At 40.0% G+C, this 21,160-nt stretch overlaps 1 protein-coding gene across 1 annotated transcript in view; it reads left to right on the forward strand.

Annotated features, from left to right (window-relative positions):
• Positions 1 to 21,160, forward strand: part of Myo1d (myosin ID) — a 280,575-nt gene that overhangs the window by 163,691 nt on the left and 95,724 nt on the right. The window contains exons 18-20 of the mRNA XM_090351261.1: positions 1,354 to 1,498; positions 1,924 to 2,028; positions 7,435 to 7,548. Of these exons, the coding sequence (XP_090207387.1) occupies positions 1,354 to 1,498; positions 1,924 to 2,028; positions 7,435 to 7,548 (364 nt within the window). The remainder of the gene's footprint in view (positions 1 to 1,353; positions 1,499 to 1,923; positions 2,029 to 7,434; positions 7,549 to 21,160) is intronic.

Genomic DNA, 21,160 nt, shown 5'->3' on the forward strand with positions numbered 1-21,160 from the left:
GAAGCATGATATAATGGTCAAAGACACAGGTCCTGAGGGTTGGGTTTATATTCTGGTGCTGCCACTAGACTAGCAATGTAATGTATGGCAGATTTCTTGGTACCTCAGTTTCTTTACCTATAAAGGATTAAGGATCAAGTAACAATTTCTGTCTCATGGATTTCCAAAAAGAGTCTGAGTAAATACAACTGAGCATTTCACATAGTGCTAGATGCAGCATGCACTGTGGAAAGGTTCACCTGCACTGCGGGCATGGGTGAATACACAACCACACACCATGTGGGTTTTTCACCTTACTTTTAATTCCATGGCTTTACTTAAAAATAAGTCATGGCAAAAAAAAGTTAAGGGACCGTGCTTGGTCCCTGCATTCAACTTCCAGCACACACACACAAGCACATACACAAATAATTGAAGGGTTGGGTTGAGCTGGACAGGGGAGAAAGATGAAAAGGGTGACAGCAATCTGGATGTATTGTACTTCTAAACTGATTTATTGCAAACTGGGTGTGGTGGATCATGCCTGTCACCCTAGCTACTCAGGAGTCTGAGACCTGAGAACCACAGTTCAAAGCCAGCCTGGGCACTAAAATCTGTGAGACTCTTATCTCCAATTAACCACTAGAAAGCTGGAAGTGGTACTGTGGCTGCAGGTGTAGGGTGATAGTAGCCTTGAGCTGAAGAGCTCAGGGACAGCTCCCAGGCCCAGGCCCAAAGTTCAGGCCCCATGACCAACACACACACACACAAACCTAATTTGTTGAGTGGTAAACCCTTTGCACAACTACTTAAAATAATAAAAACTTTTGTGTGTGTGTGGGGGGGGGGTTATGGGGCTTGACCTTGGCCTGGGTGTTGTCCCTGAGCTCTTCAGTTCAGGGCTACCACCCTACCCCTGGGACCAGGAGTGTGGCCTAGTGGTAGAGTGTTTGCCTAGCATGCACAAAGACCCAGGTTTGGTTCCTCGGTACTATATACACAGAAAAAGCCAGAATTGGTGCTGTGGCTCAAGGGGTAGAGCGCTAGTCTTGAGAAAGGCTAAGGACAGTGCCTGGGCCCTGAGTTCATGGCCCAGGACTGCCAAAAAAAAAATTTAGGTTTCACAACTTTCAAGATAACTGATTTTTGGACTAGGAATGCTCAATCTGTATTACAAGAGCTATGGGTCACTACTGTCTCATTGCTTTCAAAACAAATAACCAAACAGGTATTAGAAAATATCTGCATAAAACTACTTCAGTAACTTCTATGTACATTTTATAGGCATTTAATCTTTTTTCTTTGCATAATGTGCAATTCGTTTGCTTTAATTTTATTCAAATTCAAGAATGCCTTTGGTTTATTTGCTTACAGGTGGAGAGCAGCCAAGCTCATCCAGAGCATACCTGCTTCAGACCTCCCTCAGGTCAGGGCAAAGGTGGCAGCCATGGAAATGTTGAAAGGTCAAAGGGCTGACCTTGGACTCCAAAGGGCCTGGGAGGGCAACTATCTTGCTGCAGTAAGTCCAGTTTGGAATCAAATTCTCCTTTTACAAAGAGAAAAAAATGGTTTCTCCAAGAATTTAAAAAAGATAAAACAATTTTTTAAAGGTACATCATATCCACATGTATTAAGTGAACTCTGTAACCTGACCTTAGGTCAGTTAAAACTTCCCTTGTATTATTCAGCAACTACTTTTAATTACCTCCTTTTATTAATTATTCCCAAAACTCCATTCCATTCTCTCTCCTCCCACTTTATAATTTTAAATTGTATAGGACTCTTGATGTTACAACAGCCCTTTAGCGGCCTGACATCTGGGGTAAGGAGATAAAAGTATGCATGTGAACTATGTAAGTGGAGTTCTAAAGCAGTATTCTGAAAAATTGCCTTTGCACCTGAAATGCTGAGCATTCTCATTTCATTCTTTCCTTTTTCTTTCAGAAGCCAGATACACCTCAGACCTCAGGCACTTTTGTCCCAGTAGCTAATGAATTGAAGCGAAAAGACAAATACATGAATGTCCTCTTTTCCTGTCATGTCCGTAAGGTAAGGCAAGCTTGAAACAGACAGTCTGGGGGGTTGATTCAGATGAAACCCACTTAGACGTGCAGTAACACTGGACAGTGGTAGATAACACACCACTCCAACAGTGAGGCACACTTCTCCATGCCGAGCAGTTGTTAGTGCTGAAAGGCAGACAAGATTAGTTTTAGAGCTCGACTGTAAAGACTTCATAGGGAAGTGAATGCTTTGTTGTTGTTTGGTTGGTTTTAATTTTATTTTTACCTTTAGTTGTACAGAAGAGTTGCCAGTCAACAAAGTAGCACATGGATGTAGTGAATATTGATCCATTTCACAACTTTCATCACTTTCCTGCCCTCCCAGCCTAACACTTTTCTCAATTTTCTTAATCTTGTAGGATATGCATTGAATTCTATGACTATTTTTGCCCCTTCCTCTCTTTCATTTGTCCACCTCTGTTACCTTGATCCCACCTCCACTTGATTCCTGGTATTTATTTATTTTTGAACTGAAAGCCTTTCTAAGGCCAGTTCTGGGGCTTGAGGATATACATCTCTTGCGATAACTATTTCTTTCCAAGACAAGTTTGGAGAACATCCTTGACATCAGGTACTCCTGTCTAACTGCTTGTGTATCTTTTGTAGTACCTGCAGATTTTCTCTGTATATAGGGATCACTTAAAAAACATGCATTATGGTTATTTTCATTAGCACACTTCAATGTCTTTATTTGAAGAGTAGGTCTGGGGGAGGAAGAACATAATTTGGAAAAAAAGTAATAAGATATAGTGAGATTTGGAGGGTTACCGAAATTGTATGCTGTGTATGCTATCTGAAGTAGGACTGTTATTAACCTGGAAGTGGCACAAAATGGAGACAGAAATGCCAGGGAAAAACAGTTTTGAGTACTTGTTAAAATAGACTGAAAACAGGTTGTCTCTACAGTGAGAACAAGCCATCTGAGTACTTAGTCACATTGGGCCTAGGGCAAGAATGTCCCATAGGCAGTCTGTAGTGCTGTGGTTGGTTAACAGTGAGTCAGGAAAGTCAGTTACAATATTTTCTCTGATACTTTGTGATCTCATTCTCCACTTGAATTTTCCTTTGCATTTTCCTATCACTACTGCTAGCTGCTACCAATCAGTTACCACACTCCAATGTCTAATCCTGAACTTTGAGATGCAGAAATGGTATTTTATTGCTTGTGTGTAGAGCTAATCAGACAATCAAGAACAGGCTTTTGCTAATCACATTTACACATCCACACAAAAAAAGTATAAGGTGGGCCCGGAGTACGTAGCAAAAAGCCAAAAGTGGTGCTATAGCTCAAGTGGTAGAACCCTAGCCTTGAGAAAAATCCAGGGACAGTGCTCAGGCCCAAGCCCCGGACTGGCAAAAAAAAAAAAAAAGTATAAGGCACACTGCTTATGTAATATGATTGTATATATAACAAAGCAGTGTCAATTTTTATAAATCCTTATATCTAGTATCCAGTATCTGACATCCAGCTTTTTTTTTTTTCTGGTTAGAGATAGCCTCTCAGACTTTTCTGCCCAAGCTGGCTTCAAACCTCCGTTATCAGCCTCCTGAGTAGCTAAGACTACAGGGTACCACCTACCTCTCTTCTAATAACTGAAAAATCAAATTAGTAATCAGAACAATTAAAGAGGATGGTAAGGTTTTAAGAATTAGGCCATCAAACACAGAAAAGCCTGGTATCTCTCATTTACTGAGAATTAATTCATACCCACAATTTTATCCTGGGTTCCTATGGATACAAAATTGAAAATTTCTTATTCATACTCCTGTGTTTCTAAGTTTAAGGCAAAATGCTCTTTCTTCCCACTGTAGCTTAGATAATATCCTTTTTAGAATCTTTTAATACCAAAGATACACAAGGCCAACTTAATACACTTTCTCACAGAACCCTGTTCTTTATGCTTTGATTCTTTTTAAAACCGCCACTTTCCATTAACCACAGTTTTAAAGTGTTCTTTAAGGTGAGAGACTTCTGCAAATAGCTCCTCTCACCCACACTGTGTTTTCTTTGTCTGACTTTCTGGGGAAGCTTTGTTTCTGACCCCCTGTGGCTCTGACTAAACCTATAAACAGATCTTTTGAAGTGTTTAGAGGAAAAGCAGGAAGGGAAGAATTTTTTCTTGTTGAGGATTTTAGCTTTAGGTAGAAGAAACAAGATGAGATGTTATCTAATACTTGAATACATAGTCCAGTTTCTCTATTACTTTATGAACTTAAGTGAAAGATGGCATTCTATGTCATACTCATATCAAACGTGGGGTTTACAAATGTCTATTGGACTTCTTTTCCTTAAATGTTTTTGTTTTGTTTTGCTTTTGTGACTGTCCTAGGGCATTTTTGCTTGTGGCTACCACACTTACCACTTGAGCCACAACTTGCTGGTTAATTGAAAAGAAGAGTCTCACAGAAGCCAGGCACGATGGCTCATACCTGTAATCCTAGCTATTTGGAAGGCTGAGATCTGAGGATCACAGTTCAAAGCCAGCCTGGGCACTAAAGTCCATGACACTCTTATCTCCAATTAACCACTAGAAAACTGGAAGTAGTGCTGTGGCTCAAGGGGTAGGGCCGAATCCTTGAGCTGAAGAGCTGAGGGACAGTGCCCAGGCCCAGAATTCAAGTCCCATGACCGACCAAAAAAAAAAAAAAAGGTCTCGCAGACTTTCCTGTCCCGACTGACTTCAGACTGTAATCCTTAAATCTCAGCCTCCTGAGTAACAAGTATTATAAGCATGAGCCACTGTTACCCAGCTCCTTAGCTGCTTTGATATAGCTAAGTTATACAACCTAGGACCTGAGGACTTTGTCGCTCATTTGAATCATGTTTTGTTTTGGTTTTTTTTGTTTTTTTTGTGTGCCAGTCCTGGGGCTTGAATTCAGGGCCTAAACACTGTTCCTGGGCTTTCCTTAAGGCTACAGCTCCACCGCTTGAGCCACAGGACCACTTCCAGCTTTTTTTTCTATGTATGTGGTACCAAAGAATCGAACCCAGGTCTTTGTGCATGCTAAGCAAGCACTCTACCACTAGGCCAAACTCCTGACCTTTGATTCATGTTTTAAGCATGATTTAAGTTTCTGAAACAGAAGGTAAAGATTAGTATTGTGTTCTCTTTAGACATTGCATTTTCTTTATATAAAAGAACATTTTTTAAACAAAGCTTCAATATGATTGCTGCTTTGAAGATTATTTGCATTTGTAACTTTGTTTTACTTAAATGTATCCTTCATGCTACTATACAACCCTTTAAAATCAAATACATAACATTAAAATGCCTTCTCAAAACTTGGCGAATTTAAATAACAACTCACAATCACAGTTTCTAAACTTCTACAAGGCAACTCCAAAATCAAAAAAAAGAAAAAGAAAGAAAGAAAGAATGAATACATGATACAGAACTGAAATGAAATCCTATCTAAAGGCAAATTTAAAAAAAGAAAAGAATATTATCAGATTTACCAAAATGTATTAAGATACTGTTGTTTAATATGCCAACTTCTTAACTTTCTAAACTTGTTCCTCAACACTGGGAAGGTATTTCTGATACCTGGAAGATTTTTGTTGTTGCTTTATAGATTAACATATTCATATCATAGAAAGACATGTGGGCATTCCATTTTGACTCCAGAATGACTTGAAATTCAGCAATAGGGTTTTTAAATTATTATTTTGTACCACATGCATGCATTTCTCAATGTGCTACCAAAAAACGATGTGGCACATTGCTTTTTCTTACCACATAGTTTCTGTTAGATAGTCTCTAATGTTCTCTGATGCAACTGGTGGTTAACATTCTCCAACATGGCTTTCAGAGAATCAGTGTTTTACTGCATATTAATAGCTGCTTGTTGAAAAAGTTTCCATAAACTAAATTTGTTTGAGAAAGCTAGGCAAAAAACGTGCTGTTTAAAAGCCTGGAGGGCAGGAAAGTCCATGAGATGCTTATCTCCAATTAACCACCAGAGAACTGGATGTGGTACTATGGCTCAAAGAGATAGAGCATTAGCCTGGAGCAGAAGAGCTCAGGGACAGTACCTAGCAGCACTTAGGCCCCATGACTGACCCCTGCCCCAGGACCTGCATGTGTGCACGTCCACACATACACACATTGTTTAAATGTAAAATTGCCAGAATATATTCAGTATAGTTTGCTTTATTTCTCAAACCACTTGAACCACGTTTTTGTTTTTGTTTTTGTTTTTGTTTTTCAAGAAACTTCAGCCAAGGCTAATAACGTGCAGAACGATTTAGGGAAGTTCTTTCACATACCTTTCTTCCCGTCTTTTGAAAAGCATCAGTCCTTTGCTGTGGCCAAAGGGATGCTATGTGAACAAGTCATCTAGAACAGCAATTCCCTGCCCCACAGGCTGTTCCATCCTTCATTACTGACACCATTTTCTGTCTATTTGAAGACTGGAAAATAGGTTTTCAATATAAAGTAAATGTTTAGAGAAACTACAACAAAAGGAAATTGAAAATAATTAATTTGAATTTTAGTTTATCCTACCTATAACAATATGTCTTGCTGTATCTAACACTGCCTGTCCTAATTTACTTATCTGAGTAGCTTACTGAAGCTAACAATGTTTTCAAGTTAATCTCTAACTTCTTTTTTACATCTTGGATTAGAGCTGGGGAGTGAAGCAGTGCTGTAGCTCAAGGGCTAGGGTGATAGCCTTGAGCTGAAGAGCTCAGGGACAGCGCCCAGGCCCAGAGTTCAAGCCCCATGACTGACAAAAAAAAAAAGTAGAGCTGGGGAAAAGGGGCAGGGATATGTATGTGTATACAAATATGCCCTTCTGTTATAGGTGTATTATCTGTTATAATTATATATAAAATATATAATGTATATGTAATATATATGTGCATATATACATATATATATATATATATATATATATATATATACCATAAGTTTCTCTTCTAACTCTAGGTGAAGATTTGTTTTTTTCCTTGTGGACAGTGGTTTGAAAATTGGTTAAAATAGTACCTCAATCTATGGTTGAAACATCCTAATGAACAAGTAGCTACTTCTAAAATGTCCAGTGATTAATTTTGTCTCTTACAAAAAGTTTATCTGCAAACAGGGGACATTCTCTACCGTCTCAATAGCACTCTACACAAATACATACACACAGTTGTTCTCAGTGTCATCTGTGTGTGTGTACACAAGTATGCCAGTCCTGGGCTTGAACTCAGGGCGTGGGCACTGTCTCTGAGCTCCTATGCTCAAGGCTAGCCATCTGCCACATGAGTCACAGCTATACTTCTGCTTTTTGATGGTTAATTGGGGATTAGAGTTTCTACAGCCATCCATCTCTTCCCCTTAGGTGTTTTGATAATTTGAGTTCATTGTGCTGAATTGCTATGGCTTATTGGCTTGTTTTCTTGTAGGTAAATCGTTTCAGTAAGGTGGAAGACCGAGCAATTTTTGTCACTGACCGTCATCTGTATAAAATGGACCCCACTAAGCAATACAAGGTGATGAAGACTATCCCTCTATACAATGTAAGTTCTTTTGAAGTATAAACGTCTGTACCTGGTGCTTAGGCCTATCAATGTGTTAGTGGATCAATAGACTGCTAGAATCTCTTGGGTTTTAAGAAGCCCAACAAGCATTCCTGACATTTTATGCCAATTTTGTAATTTTTTTTTGCCAGTCCTGGGCTTGAGCTCAGGGCCTGAGCACTGTCCTTGGACTTTCTCAAGGCTTGAGCTCTACCACTTAACCCTCAGCACCACTTCTGGCTTTTTTCTGTGTATGTGGTACCAAGGAATCGAACCCAGGTCTTCCTGCATGCTAGGCAAACACTCTACCAGTAGGCCAAACTCCTAGCCCCAATTTTGTATTTTATATAAATGTTTGATTTTTCTCTAGGAAAGATTCAAAGTTTCTAGTAGATTAATTAGAACACTTTTTAAAGCATGAATACTATGAATTCTGTATGATCCTCATTCCTAATATGGAATTTTCTGGCATTTTAAAGAAAATGGAATGCAATGTGAAAAGATGATTGCTTTTTTAGAATATAAAATACATGCAGCTTTCATTTCTTTTCTCCAGTGTATTCTACACACATCTATATGTTAGATTTCCAATCTAAATTCACACCATTAATTATATGTTTAGAGTTTTCAAGATTTGTGTTCACTTTTTTATTTGAAACATGGAATTTTATGAGTCTTTGAATCTCAATATGAGATGTTTGTTGAGGAGGAGGAGGTAGAGGCAGAGTCCTCTATTTTGTCCAGGGTGTTCTCAAATGTGGGATGAAGTGATCTGCCTGTGCCAGTCTCCTGAGTACTGAGAATATAAGCACAGACTACCACTCAGATTTTGTTGTTGTTGTTGTTTAGCAGTATCTGCTAAAGTGGCTATTCTCCAGAAAGATCCTACTAGACTACTAGATCATTTCATTTGCCAGTTGAGTTTTCTCTGCCTCCTAGTTCTTAAAGAGGAAAGCCTGTAATTATATAATACTAGGATATATGAAGAATACTATTTAGAGGCCGGGAGTTTGGCCTAGTGGTTAAAGTGCTTGCCTAGCATGCATGAAGACCCGGGTTCAATTCCTCGGTACCACATACATAGAAAAAAGCTGGAAGTGGTGCTGAGGTTCAAGTGGTAGAGCTCTAGCCTTGAGAAAGTCCAAGAACAGTGCTCAGGCCCTGAGCTCAAGCCCAGGACTGGCAAAAAAAAAAAAAAAGAATACTAGAGTTTTATCTAAAATTCCGTTTGTCTCTGCAAAAGAGGTTGAGAAGAATAGTATCTATTCATTTTTCTGTTACATTAGGGTGCTTTTGCTTGTAAGGAACAAAGAAGGAAAACTGTTCCTGGCTCTTATTAATGATGTATGGATTTAGGAATAATTGTGAGTTTGGATTTGCCTTCAGTATGTTGCCCCTTACTCTCATTCTTCACAACTACAAACTGTGTTCCTTTCAATCTAAAGGTCAACAGATTGTAGCTAAGGACAGATGATGGCCTAAGACACTTTTGATTGCATGTAGCCTTCTTGGCAAACACTTATAATCTCATATGTCAGTCAGAGGTAGCCCTAGCAACCCTGTAGTCTTATAACCAGAGATGAGAAAGCAAATCATAGTTTGTCAGTCTAAGGAAATGTGGAACCAACAAAAATTAACTATAATATACAATTTCTTTTTCTTTATGTTAAGGGGAGAACCATCAAATGCACAATATGGTTTGACAATTCTTTGAACTAAGGCAGTTTTCCCCAATTTCCCTTTTTATATTCAATGGTTTATATAATCACCATTTTCCATCATCATTGCTAATGATTTTGATGATTAAATGATTTTAATGACGCTGTGGTGTCATAAAAATTAATAATGCAAGCTGGGTATGGTGGCTCATGCCTGTAATCCTAGCTACTCAAGAGGCTAAGATCTGAGAAGAATGGTTATAAACCAGCATGAGCAGGAAAGTCTCTTATCTCCAATTAATCACAGAAAAAGGCGGAAGTGTAGCTCAGGGTCAAGTGCCAAAGTGCTTTGAGCAAAATGAACTCAGCCTCAAGACCATCACCTCCCTACCTACCCCCCCAAAAAAAGTTAATCTCTCTGTAATCCTCCCTTATCGCATCTCATTTTTAATGTGTTATACAAGCTCTAATTTCCCTTCAGACCCAAGAGATGATAAATTATTCTAAGGAAGAAAAGAATGATGGAAACACCAAATTTAGAATCAACCAGTAAAGTTTTCAGATATGAGAGTAGTCAATAAAAAAAATATAGCTGAAAGGTCTTGCACATCTCTTGTTTCTGTTTCTCATTTCTTCTTCTAAGAGGAAGCCTTCTATGGCTTTTATAGCTCCCAAGGAGCAGATTACAACCACATATTGTCCTAAGCAATGTTTTCTTCTTAATAAGATGCATGTGTGGTAAGGGAAAGAATCACTTGGAAACCTGGGGAGTGGTGCCATTTGTTGGGTTTTCAGAACAGCTATGTGAGACCATGTTAGCCTGCACCCCCACTAGCAACAGGAGTTGTGGACTGGCCAAGTGGCAGACTTTCTTTCAGTCTCTGCTGTTCCTTGTGTCTTATTATAAGCAACCACCTCTTTTTGCTAGGCAGCATGGGTCAGCTCTAGGCCCATGTTGGAACCAGCCACCTAAACCACTCTGGAGTCTGAGTTGAGGCCTTTCCATGGCAATCAGTTCTCCATGATCCGAATCATCATTGCCAAGCCTAGAGCTTAAACTCTAGGCCTAGGCACTGTCCCTGGGCTCCTTTTGGTCAAAGTTAGCACTCTACCACCTGAGCTCCAGTGCCACTCCGGGCTCTTTGTGTGATTAGTTGGAGATAAGACTCTCACAGACTTTCCTACCCAGGCTGACTTTGAATCATGAACCTCAGATGTCAGCCTCCTGAGTAGCTGGGATTACAGATGTGAGCTGCTGGTGCCTGGCCAAATCCGTCCTTTTGTTCCTCATCCAGTACTTCCAAATCTATCCTTTGTTTTTCCTGCCTTTTTCAGAAATCACATGGATAATTCTTATTCGGGGTATGACTGATTTCTTCCCTCTAATATTTTTGACTGTTATCCCAAGGCCCATGTCCCATTGGACTTGAGTCACAGGCTCTGCTAAATTTTGGAGTATGTCCTTAAGTGTCCCTGTGAACAGGAGCAATAGCAACAAGTGTGGCACCTAGGCTAGGTATCATCAGGCATACTTAGGTTATCTCCCTCTTTCTAGCCATCCCATCCTAATCTGCTAGGATCTAATCTTGGTTAAATAGTCCTTACTTAAAATTATGCCCTTGAGGGCTCAGGAGTTTGGCCTAGTGGAAGAGTTCTTACCTACCATGCATGAAGACCAGGGTTCGATTCCTTGGTACCACATATACAGAAAAAGGTGGAAGTGGTGCTGTGGTTCAAATGGTAGAGTTCTAGCCTTGAGGAAAAGCCCAAAGACAGTGCTCAGGCTCTGAGTTCATGCCCCAGGATTGGCAAAAAAAAAAAAAATTATGCTCTTGAGCCCCTCACACAATGGTTCCATTTCCTTACCTGCTTCCAGTCCATGCAATGTAGGACTAATGTTTGTTGCTTCCCTAATGTGTCATTTAAAAAAAAAAATCCTGAGGGGGGGTTGGGGGAGAGAAAAGGGACAAAAACATGAGAAAGGGTAGCAATGTTTGTGAAGTAATACACCTTCTATCTGGCGAATATACTGTAACCCTTCTATTAATTACAATAAAAATGTATTTTAAAAGTCCATCCGGAAGTAGCGCTGTGGCTCAGTGGGTAGGGTGGTATCCTTGAGCTGAAGAGCTCAGGGACAGTGCCCAGGTCTAGAGTTCAAGTCCCACAACCGACAAAAAGAATCCATCAGATAAAATTAAGTTCAGACTGATTTTTCTAACTCTAACCCATTATCAAATGGGTTAGTCTAGCTCTCTTCCCCAACCCCACTTATCTTTAAAATCAAAGTCTAAAGAGAAAGCTGGCTCCTACAGTTTACCACCCTCCTTGGGGTTTATTTCCATGACTGTCAGCCTGTACCCTGGAGGCCTAGCTCAGCCGAGCACAGTGGTATGAGCACTTCCATTGGCCATGTACTTCCACACCTGCCCGCATCAGGACCTCACCTTCCCACTGCCTTCAGTGACACTGTCTTGTGACTTTTAACATAGTTAACAGTCTAGTCTCTGGTCACATTCTATTTTCCTTCTTAGACTCTGTCACTCTCCTAAATAATTTAAATTGACCACATTAAGATTCATTCTTTGTACTATAAACTAATCTGTGTGTTTAGGCAAGTATGCAGTGCCCTATGTTCACAATTATTCTAGTTTTCAGAATAGTTTTACTTCTCTTAATCTCTAGTGCTGGGGTTGGGAATGTGGCTTAGTGGTAGAATGCTTGTCAAGCATGCCTGAAGCTCTGAGTTTGATTCCTCAGTACCACATAAACAGAAAAAGGATGGAAATGGCACTGTGGCTCAAGTGGCAGAGTGCTTGCCTTGAGTAAAAAAAGCTCAGGGACAGTGTCCAGGTCCTGAGTTCAAGCCCCAGGACCAGCAAAAAAAAAAATCTCCAGTGCCTGGGTCAGGTATAGTGATATATACCTGCATTCCCAGCTATAAAGGAGAAAGAGATTCAAATGTTCACATTTCAAGGCCACCCCAAACAAGGCACTGCCAAGATCTCTTCCTCAGCTAACAAGCCTGATATGGTGGCATCCTGGTTATGTAAGGAAAAGGTGAAGATGGGAGAATTATAGTGTGAGAATGGCCCTAGGCAAAAACATAAGACTCTATCCAAAACAAAGAAGGGCTTGGGAGTGTGACTCAAATGGCAGATCACCCCAGAGTTCATATTGCAGGCCTCGCCCACCCCACATACACACACACACAAAATCCCTTATTCATTCTTTCCCCTCCTCTCTCAACATTTGGGAACCACTGATTATCTTATTATCTTCATAGTTTCTTTTCTAATCTCCACCATAGAGTACACTGCCTTTCCAGACTGGTTTTTGCACTCCGTAATAAGCACATAAGCTTCTTATTTATTTTTCTGTGGCTCAACTTCTCATGAGTTTACAAAACTAAAATATGAACTCGACTTCACATCTGACAGACAGGCACTCTACCACTTGGCCTACTACTTATGTTTCCCACCACCATAGCTGGGATGCCAGGTGCATATCACTACATCCAGCTTTTCCTGCTGAGAAGTAGGGAGCAATAGTCTCATGAATTTTTTTTACCTAGACTGGCCTAGAATTGTAATCCTTCTGATCTCAGCTGCCCATGTAGCAGGGATGGTAGCCACACACCACCACATCCAGCTACTGATTGAGAAGAGGGTCTTGAAAATGTTTTTTCTTAGTTGGCCTCAAACCATGATCTTCCCAGTATTTGCCTCCTAAGAATCTATGATTCTGGACGTGAGCCTACCAGCAGCACCTCGTGAGCTCACTTTTTTTAAAATCAATGAATAATGTAGAGGTACCACAGGTACCTCATTCTTGAAGGATATCTTGGTTGCTTCCAGTTTGGGGCACTTATGAATAAACATTTCCATGTAGGTTTTTTGGTGTGGACACATTTTTTAAACACCTAGGTAAATATTGAGAGGTGTGATTGCTGTATTGTACGATAAGACTGTTATCCTTGTAAGAACTGCCACTTGTCTCCAGAGTCACTGTGCCTTTCTGCATGCCCACTAAAATGAGAGTTCCTGTTACATCACATTCTCACCACTATTCGATATTGTCAATGAATATAATGAATATGCTGAATATCTCTCAATACATTGGAGGTCTCTGTCTTAACTGCAAGAACCATCTCTCCATTCTCCATCAATCTATGATCAGTAGATAGGGATCATGTTAACCTAAGGAAATATAGTTAAAAGATAAATTTGGCACTGCTTTTCCCCTCTGACTAGCAAGAATTATCCAATTAATTTGCCATTTAATAGTTGTCCTAGTCACTCTTCATGGGGAATACCAAAATAGGAAATCATGGCAAGTTTCTTAGGACACTTTTTCAATAAATACTATTTTAACAAAGCACAGGGTCACATACTTGGAAACAGTAATCAGAGAATGAAACATTCAAGTCACAGGAAACTCCTGTGGTACTAAGTAACCTTCTGTGTACAAGTACTGTGTGGGCTCAGGTTTCAGCCAGCTGGACTCATCCATGTTGTTGTCAGATTAGTACCTTCCCCTTTGACTCATTCTCTATGCTATATTTGTATATTGTAATATCAAATTAAAGCATTAGTTCCAAGACAGTTGTCAAGAATAGTTAGAAATCTTGCAGGGCAGTGAGGTTCGAATTTTAGTGCTTTTGTGAAGCTGAGAGGCTTGTGATTGCCAGGGTTTGATTTGGAGAGCAAAAGCAAGACATTGCCTTCATAATTCATAGCATATCCAAAGCTTCACTTACAACCTCTTACAGAGCACCAACGTGGGACATCACTGAGTTGGTGGAAAAAGTTGCTCCCCCCACCAGAGGCTTGTTGCTTGAATAAATGCCCTTCTGCCATCAGGCATCATGTGGACACTGGTGCTCACAAAGTGAGTGCCAAGATTGAGTGTAATTTGCGTAAACATGAAATCTGTTCCTTGCTTTCGAGGGAGACTGCATGAACTGAAGCATTTAACCTGACCTCGGCTGGAATTTTTCTAGCCCTTTCTTTTGTTGGTGAGTGTTTTGCCTAATGAATTGGCTTGAAGAATGTTTGAATCTGCCCATTAATGTTGTTTTGATATAGTCCCTTTTATCAGTGTAGGCTGGATGGTTGAGGAGGTAGCCAATTAATTTTACACATCCCTCCTTTAGTTCTGTGGAAAATCCAAAGCAAGCATGGGGAGAGGAAAGAGACAATTATCTGATGTGCCCGTTTCATAGAGGTAAATGGATTGTAATTATGCCAAGCTTCATGCTTTATTACTCTATTTGACGTGACTTGCTAGAAAGATACCATTTTGTTTGGAAGATGGATTGTCCTTGTAATGTGTATGGGGTGTGCTCTGTTGAAACCCATCCCCACCACCATTTCTGAAGCACTCTTCCCCTCCTGGCTGAAGCCCAAGGGAAGATGTTTCCATGGTAACCCAACAAAGGCAATCAGCTGATGTCTGGCATTGCCTGAGCTATGTGCACTAACCCTCTCCCCTCTCAGTCCTCTCTTGGCCTTTAAAAAAAAATATATATATATATATATAATGCTTTTTAACAGAAAGTATATAATCCCTTAATGTTGGGCCCTAAGTGGCACTCTGGTGTATGTATGTAAGTAATAAATTTACCTTCCTAATTAATTCTCAGCAGGTCCTGAGAGCTATATTATTTTGAACATCTCGTGCAAAAAATATTTCTGCCTTTATAACAAAGACACTGGCTAGCAGAACTAGATAATTAGAAATTCTTGTTCTTAGTTTTTAAAAACTAAAATGTCTATATTTAAAAGAAATCTAGAAAGACAAAGATGCTTTGGTTTCAGTTTCGTTTTTCAAGAATTTTTTCTTTGGCTTTGCAATAAAGCAGTCTTTCTACTATAATTTTTTATTATTTGATTATGAGCTATGTGGTTTTAAAATACCTCTTTAATATGTGACATCTAAAGTATTTTCTCTTTTTTTAACTGTGAGAGAAAAATCAAAATTTCAGTGCTTCCCTGCTAATTATTATCCTGGCATGTGTTCATAAGTAAATGCCTTTTGTTCTGCTGCTTTGAGACCACTGATGGTTATGCTGAACAGGATGAAGCAAGCCAAATGTAGGCTCTTTGTGGCACAATGTAGAATCTATTTTCACTAATTCTTTACTTGAAAATTTAATTTCAGATTGAAAAAGATCTATCAAAGTATTATTTCAAAAGCAACAGTCACCAGGGCCAAAATAGGACTCCTCTAAAAAGCTATTTCATTAAAGAAATGCAAAGCCCTTTAAGAAATACAATTTCAGAAAATATGTATGCACCACCTTATTTATCCAGAAGTCAGGTTGCTAAAAGCAACATCCTTGTAAAACAAAGCCCTAAGGATATGTGTGTATGTGTGTGTGCGTGTGTATGCATAAATATTGTCTCTGCATTTCAGAATAGATGTCACCATGATACAGCAGTAATAAACTTTTTTTTTTTTTTTGCCAGTCCTGGGCTTGAGCTCAGGGCCTGAGCACTGTCCTTGGACTTTCTCAAGGCTAGAGCTCTACCACTTGAGCCTCAGCACCACTTCCAGCTTTTTTCTATATGTGGTACCGAGGAATCGAACCCGGGTCTTCATGCATGCGAGGCAAGCACTTTAACCACTAGGCCAAACTCCCAGCCCCTAATAAACTTTTTATATATAAATGTATTATCAGGGCCTACGGATTTATCGTAACAGTAGACCGCCTTGCCTGGTATGCATGAATCCCTGGGGTTTTATCCTTGGCTCTAGCAAAAAAAGCAATAAGCCAGACACTTGTGGCTCATTCCAATAATCCTACGAAGAAGGCTGAGACCTGAAGATCATAGTTCAAAGCTATCCCAAGGCAGAAAATTTAATGAAACTCCTATCTCCAATTAATAAGCCGGAAGTAGAGCAGTGGTTCAAGTGGTAGAGTTTTATCCTTGAGCAAAAAAACACATTTAGGGAAACTGGGTACTGCTGGTTCATGCCATAGTCTTACCAGAGCTCTCCTCTGATCACTAAATAATTTTTTTGCTGGTACTAGGGCTTGAACTCAGGGCCTGAACACTGTCCTTGGGCTTTCTTCAAGGTTAGAGCTCTACCACTTGAGACATAACACCACTTCGGCTTTCTTTATGTATGTGGTACCGAGGAATTGAACCTGGGTCTTCATGCATGCTAAGCAAGCACTCTTACCACTAGGCCAAACTCCCGGCCCTACTAAATATTTTTGAGCAGCTACTCTATGCTATGTTTGGCAAACACTGGCAGATATATACCACATAGTCTGACTTTGACACATTGCAGGCCTATGGGAGAGACAGGGACAAGCACCATTCAGTGCAGTACAGTGCCTAGGATATGTTCCATGGCAGCCTTGTGTGATTACTTGATGCCTTGCTCTTCAGAGGAAACAGGTCAGAAGGGTGCTACTGCCTACCCAAAGCCATGGAGACCACAGACAGTGGATCTTGGCTTCACTCTCCTGTCCTACCCAATTCCTAAAACCTGCTGCCTCACTCATGAAGTACAACTTCTGAATTAAAATTTTATATTTTTACAAGGAAAAAAAGATAACAAAGCTAACATCTGTCACATGTCTAAAGCCAGGCATTAAGGTGATTTAAGCCTGCTATATTAGTAGAAAAATCCTGGACAGGTACCTATGACTCACACCTGTAATCCTCACTATTCTGAAAGCTGAGGCCTAAAACATTACAATCTGAAGCCCACCAAGGCAGAAAAGACTCCATCTCCAATTGACCAGAAAATGCCAGACTAGATATGTGACTTAAGTGGTGTTAGGAAAATGGAGAACAGAAGAGGAATAGGCCAGACTCAATCATGTCAACAGGCAAGGACTTTATTGAGGAACAGCGAGGGACACAGACCTTCCCGTAAGACTGGAGGTTATACGTTGGAGCTGGGACAGGAACTAGGTGTTTATGGGGTCTGCGCAAGGGGGAAGGAGTTAATGCAAAAGCCATTGGGTCAAGGAAGGTGGAGGGCCTTCCAGTTGGGCCCAAGGTGGGATGTGAACTGTAAGCCTTAGGTAAATTGCCCTGCTGGAGTCTGGCAGGCTATATGTATCTTTGGTGGCTTGCCTGGTATCTGTATGCACATGGGAAAACAGGTGGGAGCCAATCCTTCATATTCCATCTTTGGATACATGGAATAAGCCTGGAGGGGAGAGCATGTCCTTCATATAGGATCTTTGGATACATAAAAAGCATGGGCAGCCAGGTGTGGGTGGCTCATGCCTGTAATCCTAGCTACTCTGAATGCTGAGATCTGAGGATCCAGGTTCAAAGCCAGCCCTGGCATAAAAGGACCTGAGAGGGCCGGGAGTTTGGCCTAGTGGTTAAGGTGCTTGTCTAGCATGCATGAAGACCTGGGTTTGATTCCTCGGTACCACATACATAGAAAAAAGCCGGAAGTGGCAGAGCTGAGGCTCAAGTGGCAGAGCTCTAGCCTTGAGAAAGTCCAAGGACAGTGCTCAGGCCCTGAGCTCAAGCCCAGGACTGGCAAAAAAAAAAAAGAATCAAAGGACTTCACAATGAGGCCTGTTAGCATGAAGAGGTGGATGCTAAGAAAAATAGGTGGGCCATCAATAACATCAGTTACAATGAAGATCCAAATATGTAAATAGTTAAAATACAACTAATTAAAGAATTTAAAAAAAAAAGGACCTGAGACTCTTATCTACAGTTAATCTCTAGAAAATGGAAGTGGGGCTTGGCTCAAGGGTAGGGTGGTAGCCTTGAGCTGAAGAGCTCAGGGACAGCACCCAGGCTGAGTTCAAGGCCCATGACCCACCAAAAAAAAAGGGGGGGACTGAGAGAGAAGCAACATAGAGTTATGAGAACAAAGCAGATTCCCATCAAGTGATAGTCCAAGAGCACAAGCCACTGGTACACACACAAATATATATATTTAGAGAGAGAGAAGAAAGATTAAAAACTACATAGCAAGACTTTCTCTCTAAAGGAAAAGTATAAGACAGAAAGGTCAAATGTTTGTGGTAGTGACTAGGCTTTATCAGAGCTGTTTTTAATGATGCTACTCAAGAATATTTTCTTTCCAGATGATGATTGAGAAGCTAATTTTTAAAAATGATGCCAGGTACTACAACAGTAACAGAACTTCATCGTTTTCTGGGACTTTGTTGTCTTTTTCTTTTTATTAATGGAGTGTGCAGGATGTCTAATTTTGTTCAGATGACTGCAGAACGTGGAAAAGCTGCTCCTGCTATCAATGCGTAACATACTGCTATTAGTGATCTATCTATCTATATATATATATATATACACATATCTAATTTGAATTTTTATAAACTTTAGCTGTACTGTCAACTTTGGAAAAAGAATCCCAGCTTACCATGTTGAGTTGGCATTGTACAGAAATTAATAGCCATATTGGTCTAAAAACGTTAAACGTAATTTTTTCCATTTGTACAGGGGTAAACACACTTGATAAATATGTAAGGTCTTATCTTCGTGAGTTTGATTACAGAAACTAATGAAATATTTTCTAAGTAAAAAGGCCAGATGCAGCAGCTATTTGTAGAAGATTATGGTTCTATGCCAGTCCAGGGGAAAAGTTAGCATGACTTTTGTCTCAACTAACAAGACAGGCATGGTAATTCATATCTGTACTCCCACCATCTACATAGCAAACAGAGGTAGAAGGATTATGGTCTAAGGAAGTCCTTGTCAAAAATGTGGGACCAACACCAACTAAGATATAATTCAAGTCTCAGCCTCTCATGTAGCTTGGGATAACAGGCAAACTCCACTATGTCCACTTACAGCCTGAGAAAGAGTCTCCTTAACTTTTCTTCTCAGGCTGGGCTTAAACTGTGATCTTCTCATTTTTAGCCTCCCAGTATGCTAGGGAGGATTACAGACATAAGCCACTGATGCTCAGCTTCAAAGTTCTTTTATATTAATTTTTTGTTATTATAAAGGTGTTGTACAATTACTTAAGTCAGTTAATGAGTACATTTCATTTTGGATATCACCCCTTCCCTTGCGCTCCCCCAGTTACTGCCTCATATCCCTACCCACAACTTATATAGTTTATTTTCAACATAGCGTGGCTAGTAAGTACCACTTGCTCTTCCTTTGTCTTTCCACCTCTGTGTCCAGATTCTTAAAGAGGTATGTGATCCAATTGCTTTTGGCAATACAAAGTGATAACAGGACTGAAACGGAAAGAGGTGGTAAAATAAATACCATTACAGAGACTTGAAATAATCTCGGTACATAAAGAAATGCAAAGGCAAGAGAGATTTCTGAGCCATCCTTAATTCACATTAATGTTCTTTTGACTATTTTCTGTGTGCACTAATTTAGTTTTCTCATGTAGTAATCTAGATCATTTTGTCATTCCTATGAGATAAACGGTATTAAAACCCCATTTGCAGTTGAAGAAACTGAAGAATGAGCCACATTGGGGATAACCCAATGGCAAAATTCAGGAGAAGCAGTGCCAGGTCCAGAGCCCAGCAGACTGCGCAGCCTGTGATTATTCGCGGTTGTGTGCTGATGGGCATTTCTGAGTTTGGGAGATGGTATAGCTGGTGGCACACCATCGAGAGAACCCTGAGAAGGAGGAGGAGTAGTTAGGATAAGGTCAAGTGTGTAAGTCTTCATGAACCCTCCAACAGACTCTAGGTAGTGCTTTCCCCAGGCAAGCCAAAGGATCTATTCCTAGGGGAAAGTTTGAGCTTGACACTGGCATTTGAGAATTGCCAGTACATTAAAGAGAAAGTTGCAGTTGTCCTTCTCTCCAGCTGAACCTCAAGCCTCCAACCCCTGGACATAGCTTCCCCACTCCATTATAAACTCCTCTGAGAAATAAGAAGGTTTTATGCATGTATAAGCTAGAGCAAAAACCTGAGCCTTCCAGTTCAAATACATGCATTGCTCCCTGTTAAACTCTAGCTAGCTACAACTAAATGCCCTGGACATCCTATTATAAAACAAGCACAAGTGATTCTGAAAGCTGTAGGGAAGAGGTGGACCAACTAGGGTACTTGGACTCAAAACCCAACATACAGTGAAGTCCCTGGGATTTGGGTAGCTCTTTCTTAACCTTTTTATTTTTTTACTTCCTATTTATCCTGGAATGGAATACCAGTAGAGAAAACAACAGAAGAAAAACTTGTTGCCTTTTGCCACAAAACAAGGAAGTAGCAAGGCCAGAAAAACAGAAACCCTTAAGTTCCATCATCAAAAATCTAGTGAAAAACCTGGGATTGTGCCCACAGTAGGAAGTGCCTTCTCCGTGACCCCTGCTGAGACTGTACAGGAGTCCCAGGTGGGTTCTAGGATTCTGCCACCACCCATTCCATTGACCATTGGAGGCTGACCAAGACATCCAGGTTCCCTCCTGGAGGTTGTGAAGTTCTTCAGAAACCCAACAAGATAAACAGTGGAGGCCAAGTTGGGGGTCTGGACTTTTACTTTTATCCAGCAGTAAAGCAGTACCTACCACTTTCCCTATTGACCTGTTTATAACAGAGATCTGCTAAAATAGAAGGTTTAATATGATCTAGTCTCATAATGTAATATGACCAGGCTGTAGCAAAAAAAAGTAAATAAAATCACACTTTATACCTAAATAAACAGGAGCCAGGGTACACAGAGTTGATTTGTTGGCAAGTATAAGATAAGGACAGTAAAGCTAAGACAATGAGTGAATAATCTTTTTGCATTGAACGTCATTACTTTTTAATGTTAAAATAAAAGGCTAATTAGAAGACCAATAAGAAAAGAAGCTTAATTAAGTTGGTATTTTAAGAGAGAAAAAATAAATTTAAAATAGAGATAAAACTGGATTCAATTAGAAAAACAATTATCTTTGTAAAATAGTAATTTGACTATCTAGGATCCAATTATTTCATAGTTTCATCTAAATCAATGGCTTTATGCAATTAGAATCACTCAGGAAGCTTTTAT

This window comes from Megascapheus bottae, chromosome 17 (assembly GCF_031878675.1).
Source record: "Megascapheus bottae isolate mThoBot1 chromosome 17, mThoBot2.hap1, whole genome shotgun sequence".
NCBI classification, from domain to species: Eukaryota; Metazoa; Chordata; class Mammalia; order Rodentia; family Geomyidae; genus Megascapheus; species Megascapheus bottae.